At 37.5% G+C, this 22,388-nt stretch overlaps 1 protein-coding gene across 1 annotated transcript; it reads left to right on the forward strand.

Annotated features, from left to right (window-relative positions):
• Positions 1-387: 387 nt before the first annotated feature.
• Positions 388-21,937, forward strand: LOC131166437 (SUN domain-containing protein 1-like). Its single transcript, XM_058125001.1, has 2 exons — positions 388-1,823; positions 21,313-21,937. The coding sequence occupies exons 1-2, from the start codon at positions 744-746 to the stop codon at positions 21,610-21,612; spliced, it is 1,380 nt and encodes a 459-aa protein (XP_057980984.1). The 5' UTR covers positions 388-743; the 3' UTR covers positions 21,613-21,937.
• Positions 21,938-22,388: the final 451 nt, after the last annotated feature.

Genomic DNA, 22,388 nt, shown 5'->3' on the forward strand with positions numbered 1-22,388 from the left:
TCTTCATTCCATAATTGGATTATATTATAATATAATGTAGAATAAAATAATATATAATTACCTTCTATTTGATTATTTTATTTTTTAAATTATAAAATAGCAACTAAATTTTCTTATATTTTATAAAATTGACATTGCTTATGAACAGTGTCACTTATAAGTGACAAAAAAACTATTTTAAATTGCTTTTAAAATTAGTTATCAAAAAAGTGAAAAACACTTTTTGTTATAATATAAATCAAATGTTATTTTTTTAATAAAAATATTTATTTTAAATGATAAGTATTATAAGTACTTTTTTTAAGTGCTCGAAATAGGGCTTACTTCTCTTAATACCAAATCATATCATTTTGATCTCTTATAATTATATTTCCCAAAGCGCAAAGCACATTTTGGGTGCGTCCCTACTTCTGTCAACACTTGCCCAATTCGTCAGCGCCTCGCAGCGTCTCCTCTCTCTCTCTCTCTCTCTGTCTCTCTCTCTCTCAGATTCAAAACACCCAAAGCGCTCAAACGTCGCCTTGGTCGGTTAACTCCTCTCCTCCACCTCCCTGATCCTTCGCTCCCACATCTCTCTTCTCGCATTCCCATTCCTCCCTGTCCTTGTTCACCCATGTTCCTTCTCCTCGTCTTCCCCTGCTCGAATTGGTGCTAGATTCTCCGAATTATTACTAGGGCTTTTTTTTTTTTTTCAGTACATTCTCATCAATTTTCTTTCAATCCACGTTCTTGGTCATCCGCCAATGTCCGCTTCGACAGTGTCGATCACAGCAAATCCAGCGGCGCGCCGGAGGCCGGTGGTGGCGGGAGAGAAGAAGTCGGGCATCGAATTGGTGACTAACGAGGCTGCCGTCCCACAAGTTAACGGCGGCGGGGATGATGGGGTTAGTGGTGGGAAGGATCTCAGTCATTCGATTAGGGGAGAGGTTGTGCTCGAGAGGTCGAAAGAAGTGGTGCAGGTCCGGAAGGGCTTAGCCAGTTCCACCTTATCGCCCCGACGGAACAGGAAGGTCTTGACGAAGCCCGAGAAGCCGAGGTGGCACACCGTACTTAGTGTCTTTACGAAAAATTTCTTGCTTCTTCTTGTGCTGGTAGGACTTGTACAGATGATTCGAAAATTGGCGCTCAAGTCTGCGGATAGTTCGGCGGGGGTACCTATGGGGGTGGGTGTTTCAGATTTCGAGGGGCGAATTGCGGAGGTGGAGGGGTTCATGAAGACGACGACGAAGATGATGCAGGTGCAGGTGGAGGTAGTGGACAGGAAGATTGAGAACGAGGTTGGGGGGTTGAGGAGGGAATTGAATAAGAAGATTGAGGAGAAGAGTGCTGAATTGGCGAGTGAGGTGAAAAGATTGGAGGCTGAGAGTGAGGGCTTGGCAAAGGCAGTTGGCGAGTTGAGGGTGATGGATTTATTGACGAAAGAAGATTTGGAGAGGTTCTACGATGAGTTGAAGGACGCCAAGGGCAGCGAGGTCAGAGATAGCGATATGAGTTTGGATGATATTAGAGCTGCAGCAAAGGAGATAATTGAGAAAGAGATTGGGAGGCATGCGGCTGACGGGCTTGGGATGGTGGACTATGCACTGGCTTCGGGTGGGGCCGCGGTGGTTAAGCATTCAGAACCATACATTACCAGGAAGGGAAGTGGTTGGTTTAATATGGCAAATCCAAATGGGGTTCATAATGATGCGAACAGGATATTGAAACCTAGTTTTGGAGAGCCGGGTCAGTGCTTTCCACTGAAAGGAAGCAGTGGGTTTGTTGTGATTAGGCTAAGAACAGCCATTGTTCCAGAGGCTATTACTTTGGAGCATGTTGCTAAGGTGAGCTTCCACTTCAACATACATTTTTTTATTTTGATTATTGTGGATGGAATAACTGAATACAGTCAATAGTTCTTTTATTATATTTGTTGAATTTCCATTTTTCCAACAATTCTATGAACAACTTGTTGAGTGTGTGGGAGTTCAATACAAGCATGGTGTTAATCCAACTTTGCATTTTGAATATTGTGAATAAATACTCCATATAACTTAGCACCGGGTTGTTTCCTATATTATGATTATTGAGTTCCCTAAATCTGCAAGAATGCTTTCAACAGCTTTCGGTTTTAGCAGTGTTATAAATTTATTGGATGGCTGGCAGAAGCTTGAATATTTTAGATAATAAAACAAATCTACTAGAAATAAGGCATAATTATAATTAGATCAGGATAAGAAATTCCCCAACAAAAAAGTGCAAAACAAAAAAAAGGGGAAAAACTAACAAATTACATTAAAGCTGCTTTCCAATCCCTTTGAATGTCAGAAAGAAAAAGACCCCTCAAAAACCCCAAAAAGAATGAGCCCAAAAAGAAGCAAGAAAAATAACTTTCTGCGGAAGCAATCTTGGAGAAGTCTTTTGATCTTGAAAAACTCTAGCATTCATTTCTAGCCAAAGATATTGTAAGAACGGTGCAGTCCCAAAATATCCTTTCTCTCTCCTTCCTGAAACCTGAAAACTTCACTTTAAAAAAATTTCTGAATTGTAGCTGGAGCCACCCAATATTTACCAGATTATGAAAACAAATTGTTCCATATGCATCTTGCTACCTTATAATGAATGACAAAATGAATAATAGTCTCATTAGGCTCATTGCACAGCATACAAATATCTGGACTAAGGGCTTTGTAAGGCCTCCTTTTTTGTGGCATGTCATTTGTGTTGATCTTGTCAAGAATTAAGGTCCAAATGGATGCCCAGACTCTTTGCTTTACAAACAGCTTTATGTAAGAGGAAAGGGCTAGGATTTGTGGATTTTATGAGATTGGAAAAGAAAGACTTTGAAGAGAAAGACCTTGAAGCATCCCCAATCCAAAGCCTCTTATCCCTGGTGGAATTTGGCACTGGATTCCAAAGCCTGGTATAATCCAGCACCCCCAATAAAAGAGTTAGCTCACCGACCTTTCTTTCATTGAGACTTCTTAAGAAATGAAAATCTGAAGAAAGAGAACCCCCCCTCAAAATAATAAAAAGCTGAAATTGTTGCTTAGATTTTTTCGTATATATCAACTGTATCCACCATTTTGATATATCCTAATAACGGTGTATAAATGGAGAGACTTTGAGGAAAGCTTTAATCTATTGAGGTGATCCATGTTGGATTATTTTAAGTTTATAAAAAAAAATATTGGACTATTTTAGTGATTTAAGTGTTAAGCCTTTTATGATATGGTTGAATGGATATGATGAGTTAGAATGAAGGGTATATTAGAATACTAACATTGAATAAGTACCAGGAAGGTGTTGGCAAGGTGCTGTTGATAGAGTTTCAAGGGTTGTCCTCAATTCGCTCCATCCTTTTTTTGAAGGAACTCAAACCACACCATATTCTTATTTTGAGTGATTTTTAGTGATTTCCAAGTGCTTAATTATTTAGCAAGTAAATAAGGGGGGAGTCTGACTAGGTGATGATACCGATATATTGTATTCTGTCACTTGTTGGAAACTTCTTCGAATTCTAGATGCTAAGAGCCATAAGTAGCTCAATGTTAGTGTGAAACCAGTTTGTGTCTAATACAGCTTGAATTCATGCTTGGCACCAGAGTTAGTGCTACACTCAGTTAGCTTCCTATTATTTGTTTGGGCATACAATAATGTTTTTGGTGCATATGGGCTAGCATGATATTCTTCCCAGCAGTGTCACTGTAGCACAGTAAAAGCTTGATTTTTGTGTTGTGTCATTTATGTATATTTGATAGTTTCATGTGGATGTATATGATGATAGTATACTTTCTGTTACCATGCAATATGCATATGTCACCAATACAACTTTTCTTAAGTAAAACTAATCTTATCAAGCCTACTTAATAGCCAAATCTAAGTATCCGTAAGGAATTGCAGTGTAAGGGGATGGCTATGGTTAGTCATATATTATGATTGGAATGTGGGCATTGTAGGAGTGATGGTGTTGAAGTTCGAATAAGGTTTGGATGTGGATTTACATTCATACTGATTTCTTTGGCTTAACACCTCATTGTTAAGAAAACATTTTTAATATTTTTTTCCAATAATAAACAAATATTTTTATGAGAAACAGTAAATAAAAAAGGATATTCAATTTCAAATTTATTGTCAGCAATGCTACAAATTACTTTATAGAATTGTTGTTAAAAAATTTCTCTAGGAATCTTCGCTATGAGCTTCTGGTCAGTGTGGTGTTTGAGTGCATAGACGGTGAGTGAGACATTTGGCTTGAATGACCTTTCAGTAAAGCAATTTACTGAATGAGACCTTTGGACTTACATGGTTTTCCGAAGCCTTTATGATGAGTGAGTTGGGAGGTGGTAAAGTGGAATCTGCTGAGAGCTTTTGAATATTTTCAAATTGCATGTGAGTTTGTTGACAGCTTTAACTAAACTTTTCTGTTTTCTGGCTTTGTTTCCTAAGAAACTCATATTGTGGGTTGGCAGGTTATTGGTAGGTCTAAGGAATGCCGATGGCTAGGGTCTTGATAATTGGGTGCCTAAAAACATTGCCCTGGTGGGTAAGTGGGTATGGTGTTTTATTTTGGAAATTGATTCACTTTGGAGTATGGTTATTGAGTAAGTTTGGCTTCCAAGTGAATAGGTGGGATTATGAGATGCTAATATTGTAGCTAGGGTTTCTTGTGAAAGCCTGTGGAAATTCATATTCCAGGTATCCCTCTTTTCTCTCCTTGAATCAAATATAAAGTGGGAGACGACATTTGTTTTGGGAGTATATTTGTTTTGAGGAGCATTGTCTTTTGGTTGCTTTTCCTTCTCCCTTTCAGCTTAGTTTGCATCATGAGGCATCTATTTCTTCCATTTTGGTTCATTGATAGTGCTTGTGTTTCCTGAGATTTTCATTTTCACAGCAGTTCTAATGATTAGCTAGAAATTTCTTTGCTTCTTAGTTTATTCAAGTTGGGGGGCTATTAGGAATTGGAGTTTGGATGCTTCCGACGTCTTCTCTTGAAAATCTTTTTTCTCATCTAAATCGCTCTTCGCCTCTTCACCTTCTTCATGTTAATCATTTGTGGAAAGCGAAGATTTTTTAAAAGGTTAGCTTTTGTGTGGATGGTCATTCTTAATAGGGTTAGCATGAACAACTTGTTGCGTGTTAGAAGACCTTATATGGATCTTATCTTTCAATGTGTGTAATGTGTTATTGTTTCAGGACTCACATTCGACAATTTTAAACTCTCATTTCAAGTCTGAATACAATTGTTAGAAGACCACTTTACGTACAAGCTTAAGCTATTAGGTTATGGACCAACAGTGTATATATCAACCTTCAACACTCCCCCACACGTGCAGCCCAACAGCACGTGGAGAGATAAATAAATGATAAATAACCCCTATTATAGGGAATACAATAATTATTAAACACCACAAAATTAATGTGGACAACAAGACTAGAACCCAGGACCTCTTGGTAAGCAGCTCTGATACCATGTTAGAATACCACTTTACTTACAAGCTGAAACTATTATTAGGTCGTGGGCGAACAATGTATATGTTAAGCTTCAATTTTTATAGGCTTAAAATGCTTGAAGAATAAGAAAACTAATTTAAGGAATCTAATAAACTATGATTCCGGTTTCCTAAAAAATAGCATTCTAAAATCTTGCTTCCTAAATAATAATCATACCAAAATGTGAAATATATGACTCTAATAAAAAATTACCTAAATAAACTAATGAAAACACAATAAAAATTAGAAAAATACAATGGTTCTTGTTTGCATCCGCATATATTTTTTTTGATAGCAAAAGAAATTCCATTAACAGGAAGATAATTTACAAGAGGGAGAATAAGACATCTCCTGAAAAAAATTGGAGCAAACCAGAAAAAAACAACTAAAATGACAGAGAGAGAAGATCAACAAGCCAGCATGTTCTCCTCCAATCTCTTTGTAACTCTTGGAAACTGTTTCCTCTGAAAAATCCAAAACCAATGCTCCACAATGAGGCCAAATACTGAATTTTATCCAGATGAGCACCCAATTTGGTTTCTCCCTAGAGAATATCCGTGCATTTTGCTCCAGTCATATCCCCCATAAAATTGCTAATACGCCACACTTCCATAAAGCTGCCCTATCCTTCCTTCTTCCTAAGCCTGCGAAAGAAATTACTAAAAAGTCTTCCACTAAAGGAGGACAGACCCAACTCCTCCCCATAATCCCAAAAAGCTTAATTCAAATCCTCCAATCAAATTTACAATGCAGAAGAAGATGGGGAGCTGTCCTGGATTTCTTGTAATAGAACACGCATACATTGGGAGAGAGAGCCTTCAAAGGTCTCCTAATTTGTAGCAAGTTATTAGTATATATATTTTATTAAGCACAACTAACCAAGTGAAAGCCTTAATTTTTGAGGTAGCCTTGGCCTTCCAAATGATAGAATAGAGTGGAAATGAAGAATTAGAATGGATCAAGAATTCAAAAAAAGGTTTGCAACAATACACTCCTCACTGATCCAAAGACCAAGAATGAATATCTCTCCTCGACAAAAGGTATTCAATAAATATAAGAAAGAAGACAACTCCACCATCTCCCCATCGTTAAGTGGTCTCCTAAAATTGAGATACTAGGAAACTGAAGGACTCCTTAGATCCCCAACAAAGAAAGACATGGCTCTATTTTGCTTGGAACTCAAACAATAGAGACAAGGGAAAGAAGTGGAAAAGGAAGCATTTCCTGACCAAGGGTCTTTCTAGAAATGGATTCGTGAATTCTTCCCCACCTCAAGTTTAGTGTGAGGGATGAAGAAGAATAAATCTAAGAAATGGAACTCCACAAACTCCTTATAGAACATCTTAAATTTTTGTATGCCACCCATTCTCATCTTACCCGAACCTATTTATTACTCTATGCCGAAAGGAAGATTCTTCTAGAGGGAAGTGCCATAACCATTTAGCTAAAAGAGTAGTGTTTTTAGACACCAACTTACCTAGACCCATCCCTTCCTCCTTTTTAGACCTGCATATCTCTTTCTGTCTTACTAAGTGGTCCTTGTGACTCCCCACACTAGACCACAAAGTCTCATAATTCTCTCAAGCTCGCTAGTAATTCCCATCGAAATCCTAAAAATAGGCAGGAAATATGGTAGAATGCTAGAAAGACAAGCCAAAATAAGGATTATTCTTCCGCCAAAAGAGAAAAGAGCCCCTCCTCCTATTTGATCTCTTTGTCACCTTTTTCACAATCGGGTTCCAAAAATCTGTGAGGAACCCCTAGGCCCTAAGCAAGTCAATGGCCAATCTAGAATTTCGCACCCCACTTTAGCAGTCTACTCCTTAACACATTCCATGGGCACAATCAAAGATGCTAAAGTACTTTATCCAATATTAGTTTTAGGGCCAGACACCCCCTCAAAAATTTGGATAAGATCGAGAATTCTTCTGAAAGAAGGGTTATGGTCATCAAGGAAGAAAATGGTATCATCAGTAAATGGGAGATGAGATACCACCACTCCCTCTCTCCCTACTTCTAGACCTTTAACCAACTCCCTCTCCACAACCTTGTCCACCACCCTACTTAGCTCGTCAGCTACAAGGATAAACAAAAAGGGGGATAAAGGGCCTCCTTGTCTAATGCTCCTCAAAGCACTAAACCAGGATTCGGGTTTACCATTCATGATTACCGAGAACCACACATTAGACAAAAAACCCCTAATCCAACGACACCAAGGCTCACCAAAACCCTTTTACGTAAAGACTATATCCAAGAAACCCTAACTCTATTGTAAGCTTTCTCAAAATATAATTTAAATAGAACCTCCTCTTTTTGTTCCTACGAATATCCTCCACCAGCTCATTGGCCGTTAGAATGGCATCCACTATTTGCCTCCCCCCTCCCCACGAAGCATTAAGTCATTTTGGGCACTAGAAATAGTATCAACAAGCACCACAGTAGACCTATAAGCCAAAACTTTGGTGATAATCTTGTGCACATTAGAGACAAGACTAATAGGTCTAAAATCCTCAATAGATATAGATTTTTTAGGCACCAAGGCTATAAAAGATAGTTGCATCTTGCATCATTCTCTCCCAATTAGAAAGAATTTGATTTTGAGTTTTAATGATTCAAAGGATGAGATAACTTAGATTGTGACGAGTCTTGAAGGAGACCAATGTAGTGTGGTGGCTTCAAAATGAAATAAGATTCTATGAGTGAACATCCCATAGCAGTACGACTGAAAATATTATCTAAGATGATGAAATCGATCGTTGAGGATTAGGCTCCAAGTTTGAGGCATCCATTATTTCTTCCAATGATCCTTAAATCTCAATAGTAGCTTCATCAACTACCTCGACTATGTGGACTACCTTTTCTTTAGTGGGATGAAAAGAAGGTGCCTCCTTTAATTCACAATAATGAGGTTCAAGGATTGATATAAGAGTGCAATCATAGTGTCAAGCTTGCTCATCCTTGAATCGAACTTTTCCCAACCCAAATTAGACAATTTTTTTTCCTTTTTTTTTAATAGGAAAATTCTGCTGTGTGACTGGGCTAGGTCCATACCTAGAACAAAACCTTCGCACCTTTGATATGTACCAAGAGGAGCTGGGGCAAGCCTGTGCCCTAATACAACGACTGAGGGCAGGCTTTCAACCTTCTTGACAACAGCCAAGCAGGGGGCTTTCTCTCAATTTTTCCTGACGATGTTGAACCTCGCTAAGGTGCTGACAACTAGCCTGTGAGAATTGCGAGTGTTGAGAATCAAAGGTGGCGAGGCTATGTGACAAACTTAATGGCTGCAATGCATTAGGGCTTCGATACAATGAATTAGGAAGCTTCAGCAGTGATGATGTGGTGTGATGATGACAGAGAACATTGGTGCTCGAAATTTTTGACATGACCCAAGAAGCTTAATTTTGATTAGGGGCTTTCACCCAATTTTTACTGATGATGTTGAACCTCATGAAGGTGGCGACAATTTGCCTGTGAGAATTGATAGTGTTGAGAATCAAAGGTGGTTAGATTTTGTGACAAACTCAATGTCTGCAACACATTAGGGCATCAATCCTACAAATAAGGAAGCTTTATGGTGCTGATGTGGCATTTGGTGATGGAGAATGTTGATGCCCGAAGTTTTTGACATGACCCAAGAAGCCAAGTTACAGGCAGTCACAGTGGATGAAGCTGACCCTGATGGGTCCATGAAGTGAAGTAAACGTGTTATTGTTAGTAGAGGATGGAGGTCTTCCATTGATTCAAAAGGGATTCGGCTAAAGCAATAACCCACCCCCTCCTCCTCACCCCCACTATGAATAAAGGTTCAATAAGGGGATTTAAAGAAGGTTTGGCTTGGTTGGCGGTGAGATGGTGGTGGTGACAGTACAACAAGATTTATGTTGGAAATTCATAGACAATCCTATCAAACATTGATAATTGTAGTGATTTGAGTTGAAATCACGAGCTTGTCAAATAAAAATGATTAATGTGCTGAATTAGCATTTGCTTTGATACTACTTGATGTAGGACCAACTTCTGGAAACTTTAATTCTCAATTCAAGTCTGAATAGAAAACAATACATAGGAGGCCTTTATAGGCTTACAGCATTTGGAGAATAAGAAAACTACTTTAATAACCAAAGTAAACTAAAATACTAGTTCTCCAAATAATAAATGCCAGAATCTTGCTTCCTAAATAAATAATATCCTTAATCTAGAAGATATGACCCTAATAAAAATACCCTAAATGGTTACTCTGCAGTAGTTATGCTAGTCTTAAGACTCATGCTCTTCTTTTTCTTCATTGCTTTGTAGCTTTTGGAGTTGTGGAACAAGATTTTTTAGTTTGTTCGGAGAGTGGAGTTGGGGGGGGGGGGGGTGTTGCTGATTGCTTTTGGAAGTTTGGGAGGCATAAGGATGCGGGACTGTATGGTGGCGTGCAGTTTTTGCTTCTTTTTGGGGGATTTGGCTGTAGAGTAATGCTCATATATTTTTGAGATTAAACTTCACTATTGAATCATTTTGGGAGAGGATGGTCTTTTATGCTTGACTATGGGTTTTCTTCATCAGGTCTTTTTGGCATTGTGATTTCTTCTGTGTGATTGGAGGGACTCTTGCTTTACTAGCTTGTGGAAGTGTATAAAATTCTTGGTGCTATTCTGATTTCCAATGAAATGTTGGTCTAAGCAGATGCCTAACTCAAAAAGCAGGGGAAGAAGGGTGGTCCATATGTGTGATATGGAGAGTGCTTATGATCATATATGCGGGGTTTGGGGACTTTGTAATAGTTGCAAAAAAATGGTCTTTGATGTTTTGTAATAAAATTTTATGAATGGAGAAAGTGTGTTTCCTCATTGAGTTTTTTGATTCTTATCAGTGGGAGCCTAAAGGTTCTTTTTGCCATTCGTGTCATCTGTAGGCTTAAAACATGGAGACATGCTATGATTTCTTTATGTTCTTTTTCATAGCAAATTCGTGACAATGGTAGTTTAAGTTGGCTTATTAGAGAGGTTTGTTCTCTAAAGAAGGAACATTGATAAAGTTGTCTCATTTGCATTTAGTTGACAATAACATTATCTTTTGCTGGGCCTGGTTGAGCAAATTCTAAACTTAAAGGCATATTCTCCTTTGCATTGAAGCTCTCTCAGCTCAAGTTTAACTTGTGCAGGAGGGGTTGATACGAAGTGAACAGTGGGGATCGGAGTTGATGAAACTTTTTTGTCTAACTTCTTGGGTGTAGACAAGAGCGTCCAAATCTGAAAGGAAGGCCAAGAAAGACAGATTTACTATTTATGTTGCAGATAATTCTTTTTGGGGATTTTATGTCTTTTCAGTTTTTTGTTTGTGATATTTTTTCCTATTCCTTAATAAATAAATGGGGGGGGGGGTGTTAAACCCTCTCTTGGAGGCTGTCGTTCCATTTTTTCTTTTTTTAAAGATTGATTTCAGTATAATTTCTGATTTTATTACAAACCCTAGAAACTCAATTATCCTTGTGATGTGGGACAGTAAAGATATAAAAATTAGAGAGAGTATTGAGGAAGAGAAACAGAGAGGCGGGAAGAAAAAGAGAGAAGAAGAGTGGTTGCTGTGCAGCACAGAACAAAAGAATAGAGAAAGCAAAGGTGGAGCAGAGAATTAGAGAAGAACAGAAAGAGAGACTAGAAAATAGCAGAACGGAGAGGGGAGGAGGAAGAATAGGGAAGACTAAGGAGAGGAGAGGGAGAACTATATCGAGAGATAGAGGGAAAGCAGTCTGGGTATTCTGATTCAAATCTGTTAACTGTCTAATGCATTACAAAGGAAGTACTTATACCCCATCATTACAACTAAGACATGTAATTACAAAAGAACCTGTAAGTACTTAAAATAAAAATGAACCTAAATTTCTAAAATTACTAGAATTTTTTTTCCAAACTAAAATAAAAATACTCGCTATAAGGCTACAATATCAAAATCCAAAGTTCATCATTGGTGGTTCTCCATTAGACTCCCATGTTAGAGAAAGCCTGGCCTCGAGTTTTGAAATGTTGTAGTAGCTGTGACTCCATGAATGGGACAAAGTCGAACATGTAGGCAATCAAGAGGTGGCATGAGCTGCATTGTATCGTCAATTACTATTGGAGCGTATCTAAAAGATCCTCCAACTGCATGTAGCATAGAATGCTGCAATGTCCTTTGATAAAATTATAAATCCTCCAAACAAGAAATCAATTTAATATCCTATTCTATTGGCAGCTCAAGCAAATAAGCATTCTGTTCATATTCTAGAATGATGGACAATATTTCACTAGATTTGATTATAGAAGATGTGGAGGGAGAAGATCCGAGGGATGGAGGCACAAATTTACTGGATGGAGGAGAAATAATCTCTAGGGGATTATCAACAATAGGATCCAAGATTAACGAAATTTCAACATTCTCTGGAGCAGCCAAGTGTTCCCCCTTCTTTGGTTTAGAAATGGAAAATTGAGGTTGAAGAGCAAGATCATTGACAAACATATCTGTCCTAGTAATTGGGGACTCATGTTGAAGTCCATTGCAAGTCACGACAACCAAGTGTGGTAACAACAAGTCAAGGTCCATTTCTAGCCTAGAGGCAGCAATGGTGTTTAGGGTCACTAAAGACAAGTCTAGGGCCTTATCAAGATGATTCATGACTCATAAGAATTGAAGAGTCAAAATTGTGCGCTGCAAATATGCAAATCATTTATGTAGTCATGATACTCAGTTAATGCAACAATCGGCATGGGCACCTTAAATGTATGATTGGTTATTCTCAACAACTTGAGTTTTCTCTCGAACATCTTGGGTGGGCATAGGACTACCTTGTGACCATGGAGAAATTGATCTAGACTAATGGTACTCTTTTAAGATTGGAAGTGGTGTTATGGGTTGGTAGCTAGAGAAATATCTTAGGGCCTATTTGGTATCATTTCTGTTTTTTGTTTTTGTTTCTATTTCTCTATAGTGAAAAAATAAATTATAAAAACACGTTTGTTCTTGTTGTTAGTTTTCTGTTTTTGTGGCATGTTTTCAGCTGTTTGCCAAAAAAACTAAAAAACCAAATTTTATGGTTTTTAGTTGTTTTGGCAACCTGTTGCTAGAAATTTTAATATTTAGAAATAGTTTTTTTAGATTAGATTATTAATTTTATACACTTTTAAATTAAAATCAAAATTAAATGATCATATGAATTTAAATATAATTAAAATAAAAATATACGTAAATTTCAAAAAATAATAATGAAGCCAATTACAAAATATTTTTATTATTTTTCAATTGTCATGTCCAATAAAATTTTTATTGTAAAGTAAATTTTGAAAGTAGAACAATTAAATAAAATAATTATAATAAATTTTATTTTTATTATAGTAATTTTTTAAATGTGTATTATTTTTAATTTTATTTTTTTAATCATATTTTTATAATATTTTGATTTAAAGATGAAACTGAGATTTTTTTTATTAAATTAAGTTTTTAATTAGTATTAGTTTTATAAATGTTAATCAAACATATTGCTAGTTTTTAGTTTTTAGTTTCTGTTTATGGTTTTTGGTTTTCGCTTCTCTATTTTTTGACAGTGATACTAAATGGCCTCTTAGCTTTCAAAGCCATGTGGTAAGCTGCCTGGCTAGAGTAGTGGGATATTTTTGAATTTTCAAATCATATGCCTTATGATTTCATCCCTCAGCCCTGTTTTTTTTTTTGAACATAATCACTACTTTAGGTTCTTCACTAAGAGCACACTGATAAATGAAATCTTTAAATTTACTAAGAGCACACTGATAAATGAAGTCTTTAAATTTAAGGTAATAATTGGTGAGACTAGAACAAAGTTGCCTAAGACTGCACAAAAGTTGCCTAAGACTGCAAATTCCACTAATTGCTCCCTATAAGAATGTGTGGCATATTTCTCACTTACAATATATCTTAGTTTAGACCGTGTGATAGCATGAGGTTTTCCAGATAGTATTTGTCCCTCTCAACTTTTTGCCCAAAACCAAGGAGTTTTGATTTAGCTAAGTAGATGCTCTGCTGGTCACACAATCCATACCAATTAAAGTAATTCTCCTTGTTATCTGATGAATCTAAGAAAAAACGACGATTTGACAACCACCAAAATCACAAGGACAAATAGGTTTAATCAATTGTTGTGAATGGCCAACTATGCGGGACCTAGACATGTGGAATTGACTCATCAATTTTTTCTAAAATGAAATAGAAATATGGACCCATGCAAATTCAAAAAAGTACCGTTAGATAAGTAACAACAGATCAATTTCTATGAAACTCAAGTAGCGTAAGCTTATGCATCATTACCAAAAGGTCCTTGTGCTGAGTTTTAAGAGATTCTTCAAATATTTCACATCAATTTCTTATGGATGCTCCAAGAAAGCTGCAAAAATGGTGCTGGCATGCTGAATTTATCCTCCAAAAGCATGTATCTAACAATCGAAGATGGAGTTCTTGAGACCGCATCAAAATCTGCAAAAGAAAACCAGTTTGCTGCAGTAAATCTCAAAATATTGCAGCTTGGTCTCAATCTGAGTGTTGACAGGTCTTTCAAACACTTAAATTTGCGTTGACTGTTCAAGATCTAGTAATATAAATCAAGATAACTAGAAGAAGAGTCAAAGTTCCGCAAATGAATTGAAAATATCGTGGATCAATTCAGTATTTTTCAGTTCTAGAAGTTGTGCAAGGTACTCACAGGTTGAATTTATCCTTAGAAATGTGGAACCCATTTGTTCAGTCAGTTTTCAATTAAACAGCTTCAAAATCTCAGGAGAAACCAAAATATTGTGGGTGGAGTCAATTTCTCACAGTTCTGGAAACAGGAGAAGACTGGCAAGGTGTGTGGGCCTCTGGCGAGGGTCCTCCAGTGATGGTTTTCTGGATGGAGGTAGATTGAAGGATGTTGACTCGTATGGTAGTGGTGGTGGTGTCAGGACGGTGCCTGCTAGGTTGGATTTTGTAGGGGTCGGCAGCTGGAAAATTTCAGGTTGTGCGTGGGTCTTACCCCACATCGGAAGAAGAAATTTTAGGGATATTGTTTTTGGGGGTTTTTGTTTTAATGGTGAGGGAGGTGTTGTGAAATGTTGGTTGGAAAATGGTTTTTGAAAAATGAGTTGCACAAACTGTAATTCTGGCCAGATGTTGCAGATGAGCAGCCTGCATGGTGATTGTGGTTTGCTCTGATAATGAATTAATGTAGGACAGTACCGAATTAATGTAGGAGAGTAAAGAGATCAAAACATAGAGGGCATTGAGGAGAGAAACATAGAAGATGTGAGAAGAAGAAGAGAGAGGAAGCGAGAAGAAACAAGGTTGCTGTGCAGGGCAGAACAGAACAACAGAGACAGAAATTATCGGTGGAGCAGCGGAGGTGGAATTCAGATTAAAATCTGTTAATTGTCTAATACACCCCAGCATTACAACTAAAACATATAGTTACAAAATAACCCAACTAAATTATATATTTACAAAATAACCCCAAAGTACTTAAAATACAAACATATAATTACAAAATAACCCCAAAGTACTTAAAATACACAAAATAAATCTAAATCAACTTAACTTCTAAAATAACCAGCTTTTTTTACGAATTAAAATGAAAATTTTAGCTACAATATAAACATCCAAAGTCCTCTATTGGTGGTTCTCTAATCTCTATCATTTCCTCAGCTTTACAACTAAAACATATAATTACAAAATAGCCCAACTAAAACATATAATTGGAAAATAATCCCTCAGTACTTAAAATATACAAAATAAATTAAATTAACTTCTAAAATAATCAGTTTTTTTTTTTAATTAAAATGAAAATCTTAGCTACAATATAAACATCTAAAGTCCTCTATTGGTGGTTTTCCAACATTTCCTCTGCATTACAACTAAAACATGTAATTACAAAATAATCCAACTAAAACGTATAATTGCAAAATAACCCCGAAGTACTTAAAATACACAAAATAAATTGAATTAACTTCTAAAATAATCAGTTTTTTTTTTGCCAAACTAAAATGTAAATCCTAGCTACAATATAAACGTCTAAAGTCCTCCATTGGTGGTTCTCTAACATTTCCTCATGAATTCCTTAGCATTCATTGGCTATTTTCTGTTTTGTTGCTGAAATCTTCTATTGAGTTGCTGGAGAGCTATTGTCTCTGCCCATCACTGCGTCATACATTATTTGGGTTCTCATCTCTCTAGTCTAATTGGGATTGGCTTGTGGAGTTAAATTTAAAGGAGTATGTGTGATCTTGTTGCTGACTTCAAGAAGTTAAAGAAGAAACCTGATGGGTGGAGAAAGACCTATTTTCTTAAATGGTGGAGATTTACTCTTAAGAGCACCTTGTTCAGGGGTGAAGAGGTTGGGTTATGTGTAAAAGACATTCCTGGGGGTAATGGTGCCCATGGATAATTGGTGTTGGTGCTTCGTGGTGGAAAAGGAGCATGTGTAAAGGAGGGTTTTAGGGCTAAAGTATGGGCTAGATTGGGATGTTTGTACTACCAAAGAGGTTGGGAGACTCGCACAGTGTGTATCTGTACTCTGGTTTTGGGGATCATCAGTTTTTAGCCTGTCAATCCATTTGCAGAACTAACCTTGTTGGTTTCTTATATATTCTATTTGCGAAAATTGATGAAGGCTGACCAAACTCAGCCACTCAGGTTATTTGGTTTGATGCACAGCCCCACCTTGGTGCCCTTCTTTAGTATAGTTTCTACCTGTTGGCTGTTGCTTAAAAAAATGAAAAGAAAAATAAAAAATGACAAAAAATCAGACAAAGTGTTGGCATGCCATGTTATTCATAATATTAACTTTTACAGTTTCATGGCTTTGCCAATTTATGCCATGGTGGTACTTTGGATTACATTTATTTATTTCTATGTAGACGTGTCTGCATGTGTTTTATTTTTAATTTTTGGCCAAAAAAACACAGGACTACATGAGGGAAATTGTTATGACACATGGCAATGTGTGGAGATGCACAATAATTAGTGATTATGGATGTTGTAAATGGGTAGAACTTATCAAATTCCAAAAATGATGTAGAGGAATAATATATTGAATTTTGTTTTCAAATAATGGAGGCTATTTTAGTATTTCGCTTAAGCATCCACTGTTAAGGGAAGTTTCTTTTACATATTATTTATATTAGAAGCATCATATTGAGTAGGAATTACAATAGTCAAGTAGCAATTAATAAGAAATTTGCTAATGACAATGCAAGAAATAGGTGTTCTCTCAATATATATATATATACATCTTGGTGGTTTACAATGCACCTAGGTCTTTGCCTTGGCACGCAAGCCCTAACTAGCTGAGCCATCAACTAGGCTTGCCCAGGACTAGACATTGTAATTTTTACAGAACACGTTGCACACATGCAAATTAAATCAAGGAAACATACAGTCGAATCAATGAAGGAATTCAGAGCTAAAAAATCACTAAGGCTCTTTTTGGATCAAGGATCTTTTTTGGGAAAAGGAAAGGAAACACAAGGAAATGAAATTTTTACCATATTTTCTGTCTATATCACACACTGTTAGGAGTGAAAATTTTTTCATGTATAATATAAAATAACAAAAATCAAAGGTTAATGGCATGTATAAAGTCAAATTTGTTTTCGTTAGGTTTCTAGATTTTATTTTCATCCACATTTTCTTTGATAACCAAATATAAAAAAGTTGATTCTTTGTTTTCCTTTCCCTTCGTTTCTCTCATTTTTTCCAAGTTCCAAATGGGGCCTAAGAGAATAGAGAAGGGAAGAGACAACTTATCATTTGAGGAAATGATTAAATAGAATTGAGAAGCAATGTTATTTGAGGAAATGACTGCCAAATTCTTCTGTAACATTAGGATAATTAGGAATATGAGGCAAATGTGTGCAATAGTTGGCCATGTTTTTGGAAATTTAGGCCATCTCTTTCTTCCTACTTCATTGGGGATTAGGGGAAATAGATATTATTTAAAATAACTTTTTTTAGATGTTCCCTCTTGGGCAGGCAAACATTGATAATTTATGAACAAGCATGTTTAATAGGGGATTATGAAAACAAGACATAATACAATACAAAGGAGGGTATAATACAAATATAATTTCTTGAATCTTCGCCTAAAATAAGTGTGCCGAATGGGTGGCTTGAAAGATGTAGGCGGTTCCCTGTCACGTGCATTATTGGATGACAATTTGTTTGAGGTGGGTGGGGAATTTTTTGTAGTTAGGGTTAGGGTAGATCTAAAGGTGATGGGTGGTGGAGTTTTGAGAATGAGTTATGTGAGATGGTGTAATGGTCTTGGGCCCAACTCTGGTGAGGCGTTGTCCGCTTTGAGCCATTGGCCCCACGAGCTTGTCCTATAAAAGGCACCTCATATAGTTGGAGCCCAAACCAACCTTATAAGCCAAGATGTCCCTAGTACACATCCGTGTGGGACCGTGATAGGCCCTCCCGTACGATCTTTGACGCCCTCGTTAGAGTGGTTTACGCCTCTATGTAGGATCTTCCCACATGATAGTACCCCTTAGGCTCTGATACCAAATGTAACGGTCTTAGGCTCAACTCCGATGAGGTATTGTCCACTTTGTCAGTGGGCCTCACGAATTTGTCCTATAAAAGGTATCTCACATAGTTGGAGCCCAAATTAACCTTATAAGCCTAAGATGTCCCTAGTACACATCCGACGTGGGATCGTGACAGTTGACTAGGGATATCCATCATGAGGTTGGTTACAAACATGAAGGCATTGAGCGAGATCTTCAACTAGGTTGTCAGTTGGTGGCCATAAAGGTTGTCAAAAGTGAAGGTGAAGGTGGTGTGGTTGTAGGGAAAGGATAGATATGTTCTCGATGTGGTGGTGAGTTTCAATTGAAGGATTTGGCTGAAAGCTTCCAATTCTCATTTAGAGATGACAACTCTTACTATCAAGATGTCATGGTCTTATGCCCAATTTCGATGAGGTATTGCCTGTTTTGATGTGGGATTGTTACATTGTCTCCTATATAATCTTAAACGCCCTTGTCAGAGTACTTATAGCAGGGACCCACAGTATAGTACCCTCAAGGTGGCTTTGATAACAAATTTCATGGTCTTGAGATAAACTATAGTGAGGTATTATTGTTTGCTTTGGCCCATTGACCTTACATGTTTGTCTTATAAAAGGCGCCTAACATAGTTGAAATCCAAATCATTCTTATAGGCCCAAGATTTCCCTAGTACACATTCAATGTGGGATTGTGACATTCTCTCCCATCCAATCTTTGATGCCCTTGTCAAAGTACTTTTGTGTGGGGCCCTACATGTTAGTACACCTAGGATGGCTTTGATACTAAATGTCACGGTCTTGGGCCCAACTCAGGTGAGGTATTGTCCGCTTTAGTCCACTAGTTTCGTGGGTCTGCCCTATAGAGGGCTCCTCACATAGTTGGAGCCTAAACCATCCTTATAAGTCCAAGATTTTCCTAGTACACATCCAATGTGGGATTTCAACACAAGGTCACTAGGGTTTCAATTGGAGTTGCAAAGGTGGTAGAGGCAGCTTGGGTTTCTTTGGAGGAGGATGAGGAGATGAAGATTAGGCTGGGTAGCTTGTTTATTGTATTAGATTTGGGCCTGTTATTTGACAAAGGATGAGCCCCTTAACTGTGATACTATCTAAGCCAAGCCAGGATCTTGAAAAAAGGCCCATTGTGTGAAAGGGTCTAACTTGAATAGCTTTTTGGAAAAATGGAGGGCTTTTCTGCCTATGAGCCACTTTAAGGATCAGGCCCATATCTGAAGTGTTGATGTCAAAGCCCAAGAGCGAGGTTTTCTAGCCCAAGGGTCTAATTCATCATGTAATAAGGGCCTTGAGGTTTCTTTTAGTGGGGCTTGAGGTGTTAGCGAGGCCCAAGAAGGTTCGTGTGAAGAGGAAGAGTTATGTATTTCTTTCAATTTACAGAATGACAATAAATGTGAGACGCCTGCATTATGAAGGTGTAAATTGCCAGTCAGCAAAGGAGGGGAAAGGTAAGAAAAATTTGCTTATAAGCAGTTGCATTAATTCCAACATGCTAGGAAGCAAATTTTTATAATTGATGACGATGGGAATTTTTATGTTGAGGAGTCTCATAATTGTTCAAAATCTGACATAGATGAAGGAGGAAGCCAGATGGAGAAAAAGTGGGGGCATATCTTGGGAAGGTATAGTGAACTTGATAGCGACTTTACATGTAATAGTGTTCTGTTGTTGGATGAGATTCATGAATGTTTGGATTATGCATCCGACTTTTCTGATGCCTGGGGGATCTTTCTTATTTGCCCCCTTCTCCACTTGAAGGTTTTGAGAATATATCTATTTTTGAGGAGGGGGATTGGGTGAGAGCTAAGCAGCTGTGAGTAATGAGTGTACAGATGGGATTCTTTCTACTCCTGTGGAGAAGATTAATGAGCAGGACGTTGCTGCCCAAGCTCTTTTGGATGGAACATGATTGTGGTTTGCTGATCACTAGAGAGAATGAAGTTTGATTGGATGGAGCTAAAAGAAAAGTGATTTAGTTAGTGGGGGTTAGTAAGGCTTTAGAGCTCTATCAGTTATGAAGGGAAGGGTTCAAAGAGGGGTTTTATTAATTAGGGTTTGTTAGCTCTATTACTTCTAAACCAATGATATGCCTCTTTGCTTTACATCTGGCTACCATTTTAATCATCATTTTACCCGAAGCATAATATGTGAAGGAAAATATTGTGTAAGGAACTTGGCCAGATCTGTTGTTCAAGTTCTATTTGTATTTGGACTGCATGGTTGGAGAATTGGACATGTCACTCTTCTCTGGCACACAAATTAGAAATCAAATGAGAATACCAACACAACATGTCTCTCTTCTCTGGCACACTAATAAGAAGTCAAATAAGGATACCAACACTTCTTGTACCCGTCAACAAGCCTTTGATAGCTACAAAATAGGTTTATCACAATGAAAGAAGGCTGGTTCATTTGTATTCTTTTCACCCGTACTCTTTAAGGGGCTGCTTTCTGGTAATAAATTTTGCTTACCAATGCTCAGAAACGCACTGACATGTATTTGTGGCTGTAAAAGTGTTTACCCCGAGAGTGAGGTCGGATGTTGAATGGTGCCTAAGCACTGATCCAAAAGTGGAAGAGCAAGCGAACTTGTAGTGAACAAGTGTTGAGATCTTGTAGTCATTGATTCAGCATTGCGAGATCCATTCTGAATTTGAACAAATGTAGTGCTTAATTAAGTTCAAATTGTAGATTTCTTGGAAGAGGTGATATGAGCCTGTGGGTTGCTTTGGAGCAGGCTGCTTCGAATCAATTTCACTGTAGCAAATATTCTCATGGTTTAATATATTTTTTTTAGAGAACAAATTTAGGTAGGTAAACACTGTTGCAGCCAAACAAAGTGTGCTTGCTATATAGATGCCAGATTTTAGAGAAATTTATTGTTTTAAAGGTAATGCCATTCTTCTTTTTTTTTCCCCTGGCATGGCAGCTGGTTTGTTACCCCTGATGAAATGCTTCTTTTATATAGAACTGTTGTATCTGTACCAACAATGGCAAAGATGATGTTTTCATGCACCTGGCTTTGCCGAAGAATATTGCAGTGATCGTGTTGGTGTTTCCACTAGTTTATCTCATCTGTGTTTTTTTTTTAATCATGTTTATTCAGACTAATTTATGCACGAGTTCGCCCTCTCTCTCTCTCTCTCTCTCTCTCTCTCTCTATGTTCACATCTATTCTAGTATTTTTTTTTTTTCAAAAATTATAATGGTGTCCTTGTTTTAATGAGATTTGTCCTTTCTACACATCTTCATTTATTGATTTGGAGTTTTTATTGCATTTTGGACAGAGTGTTGCTTATGACAGGTCGAGTGCTCCCAAGGACTGTCGTGTCTCAGGATGGCTACAAGGGCGTGACACTGAATTAAGTAGGGAGAAAATGTATCTTTTGGCAGAGTTCTCTTATGATCTTGAGAAGAGCAATGCTCAGACCTTCAATGTGTTAGATTCAGCAGGCACTGGCATTGTTGACATGGTTAGGTTTGATTTCACATCCAACCATGGAAGTCCTTCCCATACTTGCATTTATCGCCTGAGGGTGCACGGCCACGAACCTGACTCAGTTTCAATGATGGCCATGCAGTCTTGATCCTTTGATGCCACTCCGCATTGGCTGCTCACTTGTTAAATTTGTTCTGTAATTTTGGTCCATGCCTTCCTCTGATTCTTTGTTAGGGTTTTTCCTTTCTTTTCTTTTCCTTTCCTTTGTTAGGTTTTCTTTTTCTTCTAAGTTTCCAGTTCCGAGTTTGTGCTGACCATATATTTTTTTTTGTTTAAGTATCAGTGTGCTTTAGATGTTTGTACTTTCCTAGTGTCAGCAACTGTATGTGTGCTTTAGATCCCTTTTGCCCCTTCTTTTCCCCCTTTGCGTAATTATGGAGTATGCTCAGTTTAATGAGATGACCTATTTCGCATATGTATGTATTCCATTTTACCCTAATTGAAAATTTGTAGTAGTGTGCGCTTGTTAGGGCAAAGTGCCTGCAGAATGGAAGGCACAATATCCGGACTTCGTTGAGGAGACTTGATATAATACAAAGAGAGGCCTTGAGGAGTGGAGCGGGGGGATTAGGCCTCCTAGTTTGAAGCACAAGAAACGCAAAGGTCAATAATAAACCTGTGCCTGTGTTGGGGTAGTCTCCCTCTTTTGGGGTTGCTGCTGACGTGAATCTGAAGCTAGCTGGCTTCTTTGCCAGAACCCAAAGCAAAGTTGAGCATATTATTATTATTATTATTATTATTCCAAAAGCAAAGTTAAGCATATTCCTCTTATTATTATTATTATTATTATAATGCGTAGGACCATGGGCCCTAACAAATTTTTTGTTCCTATCCAGTTCCAGAGAGGAGTATTTTTTGACCAAT

The sequence above is a fragment of the Malania oleifera genome, chromosome 10 (assembly GCF_029873635.1).
Source record: "Malania oleifera isolate guangnan ecotype guangnan chromosome 10, ASM2987363v1, whole genome shotgun sequence".
Classification (NCBI taxonomy): domain Eukaryota; kingdom Viridiplantae; phylum Streptophyta; class Magnoliopsida; order Santalales; family Ximeniaceae; genus Malania; species Malania oleifera.

What these genes read in the sequence shown, in the direction of transcription:
- LOC131166437 (XM_058125001.1), top strand. Translation starts at nt 744, where the DNA reads ATGTCCGCTTCGACAGTGTCGATCACAGCAAATCCAGCGGCGCGCCGG. An exon ending in CTTTGGAGCATGTTGCTAAG is followed by an intron (nt 1,824 to 21,312) that starts GTGAGCTTCCAC and finishes CATTTTGGACAG; the next exon opens with AGTGTTGCTTATGACAGGTC.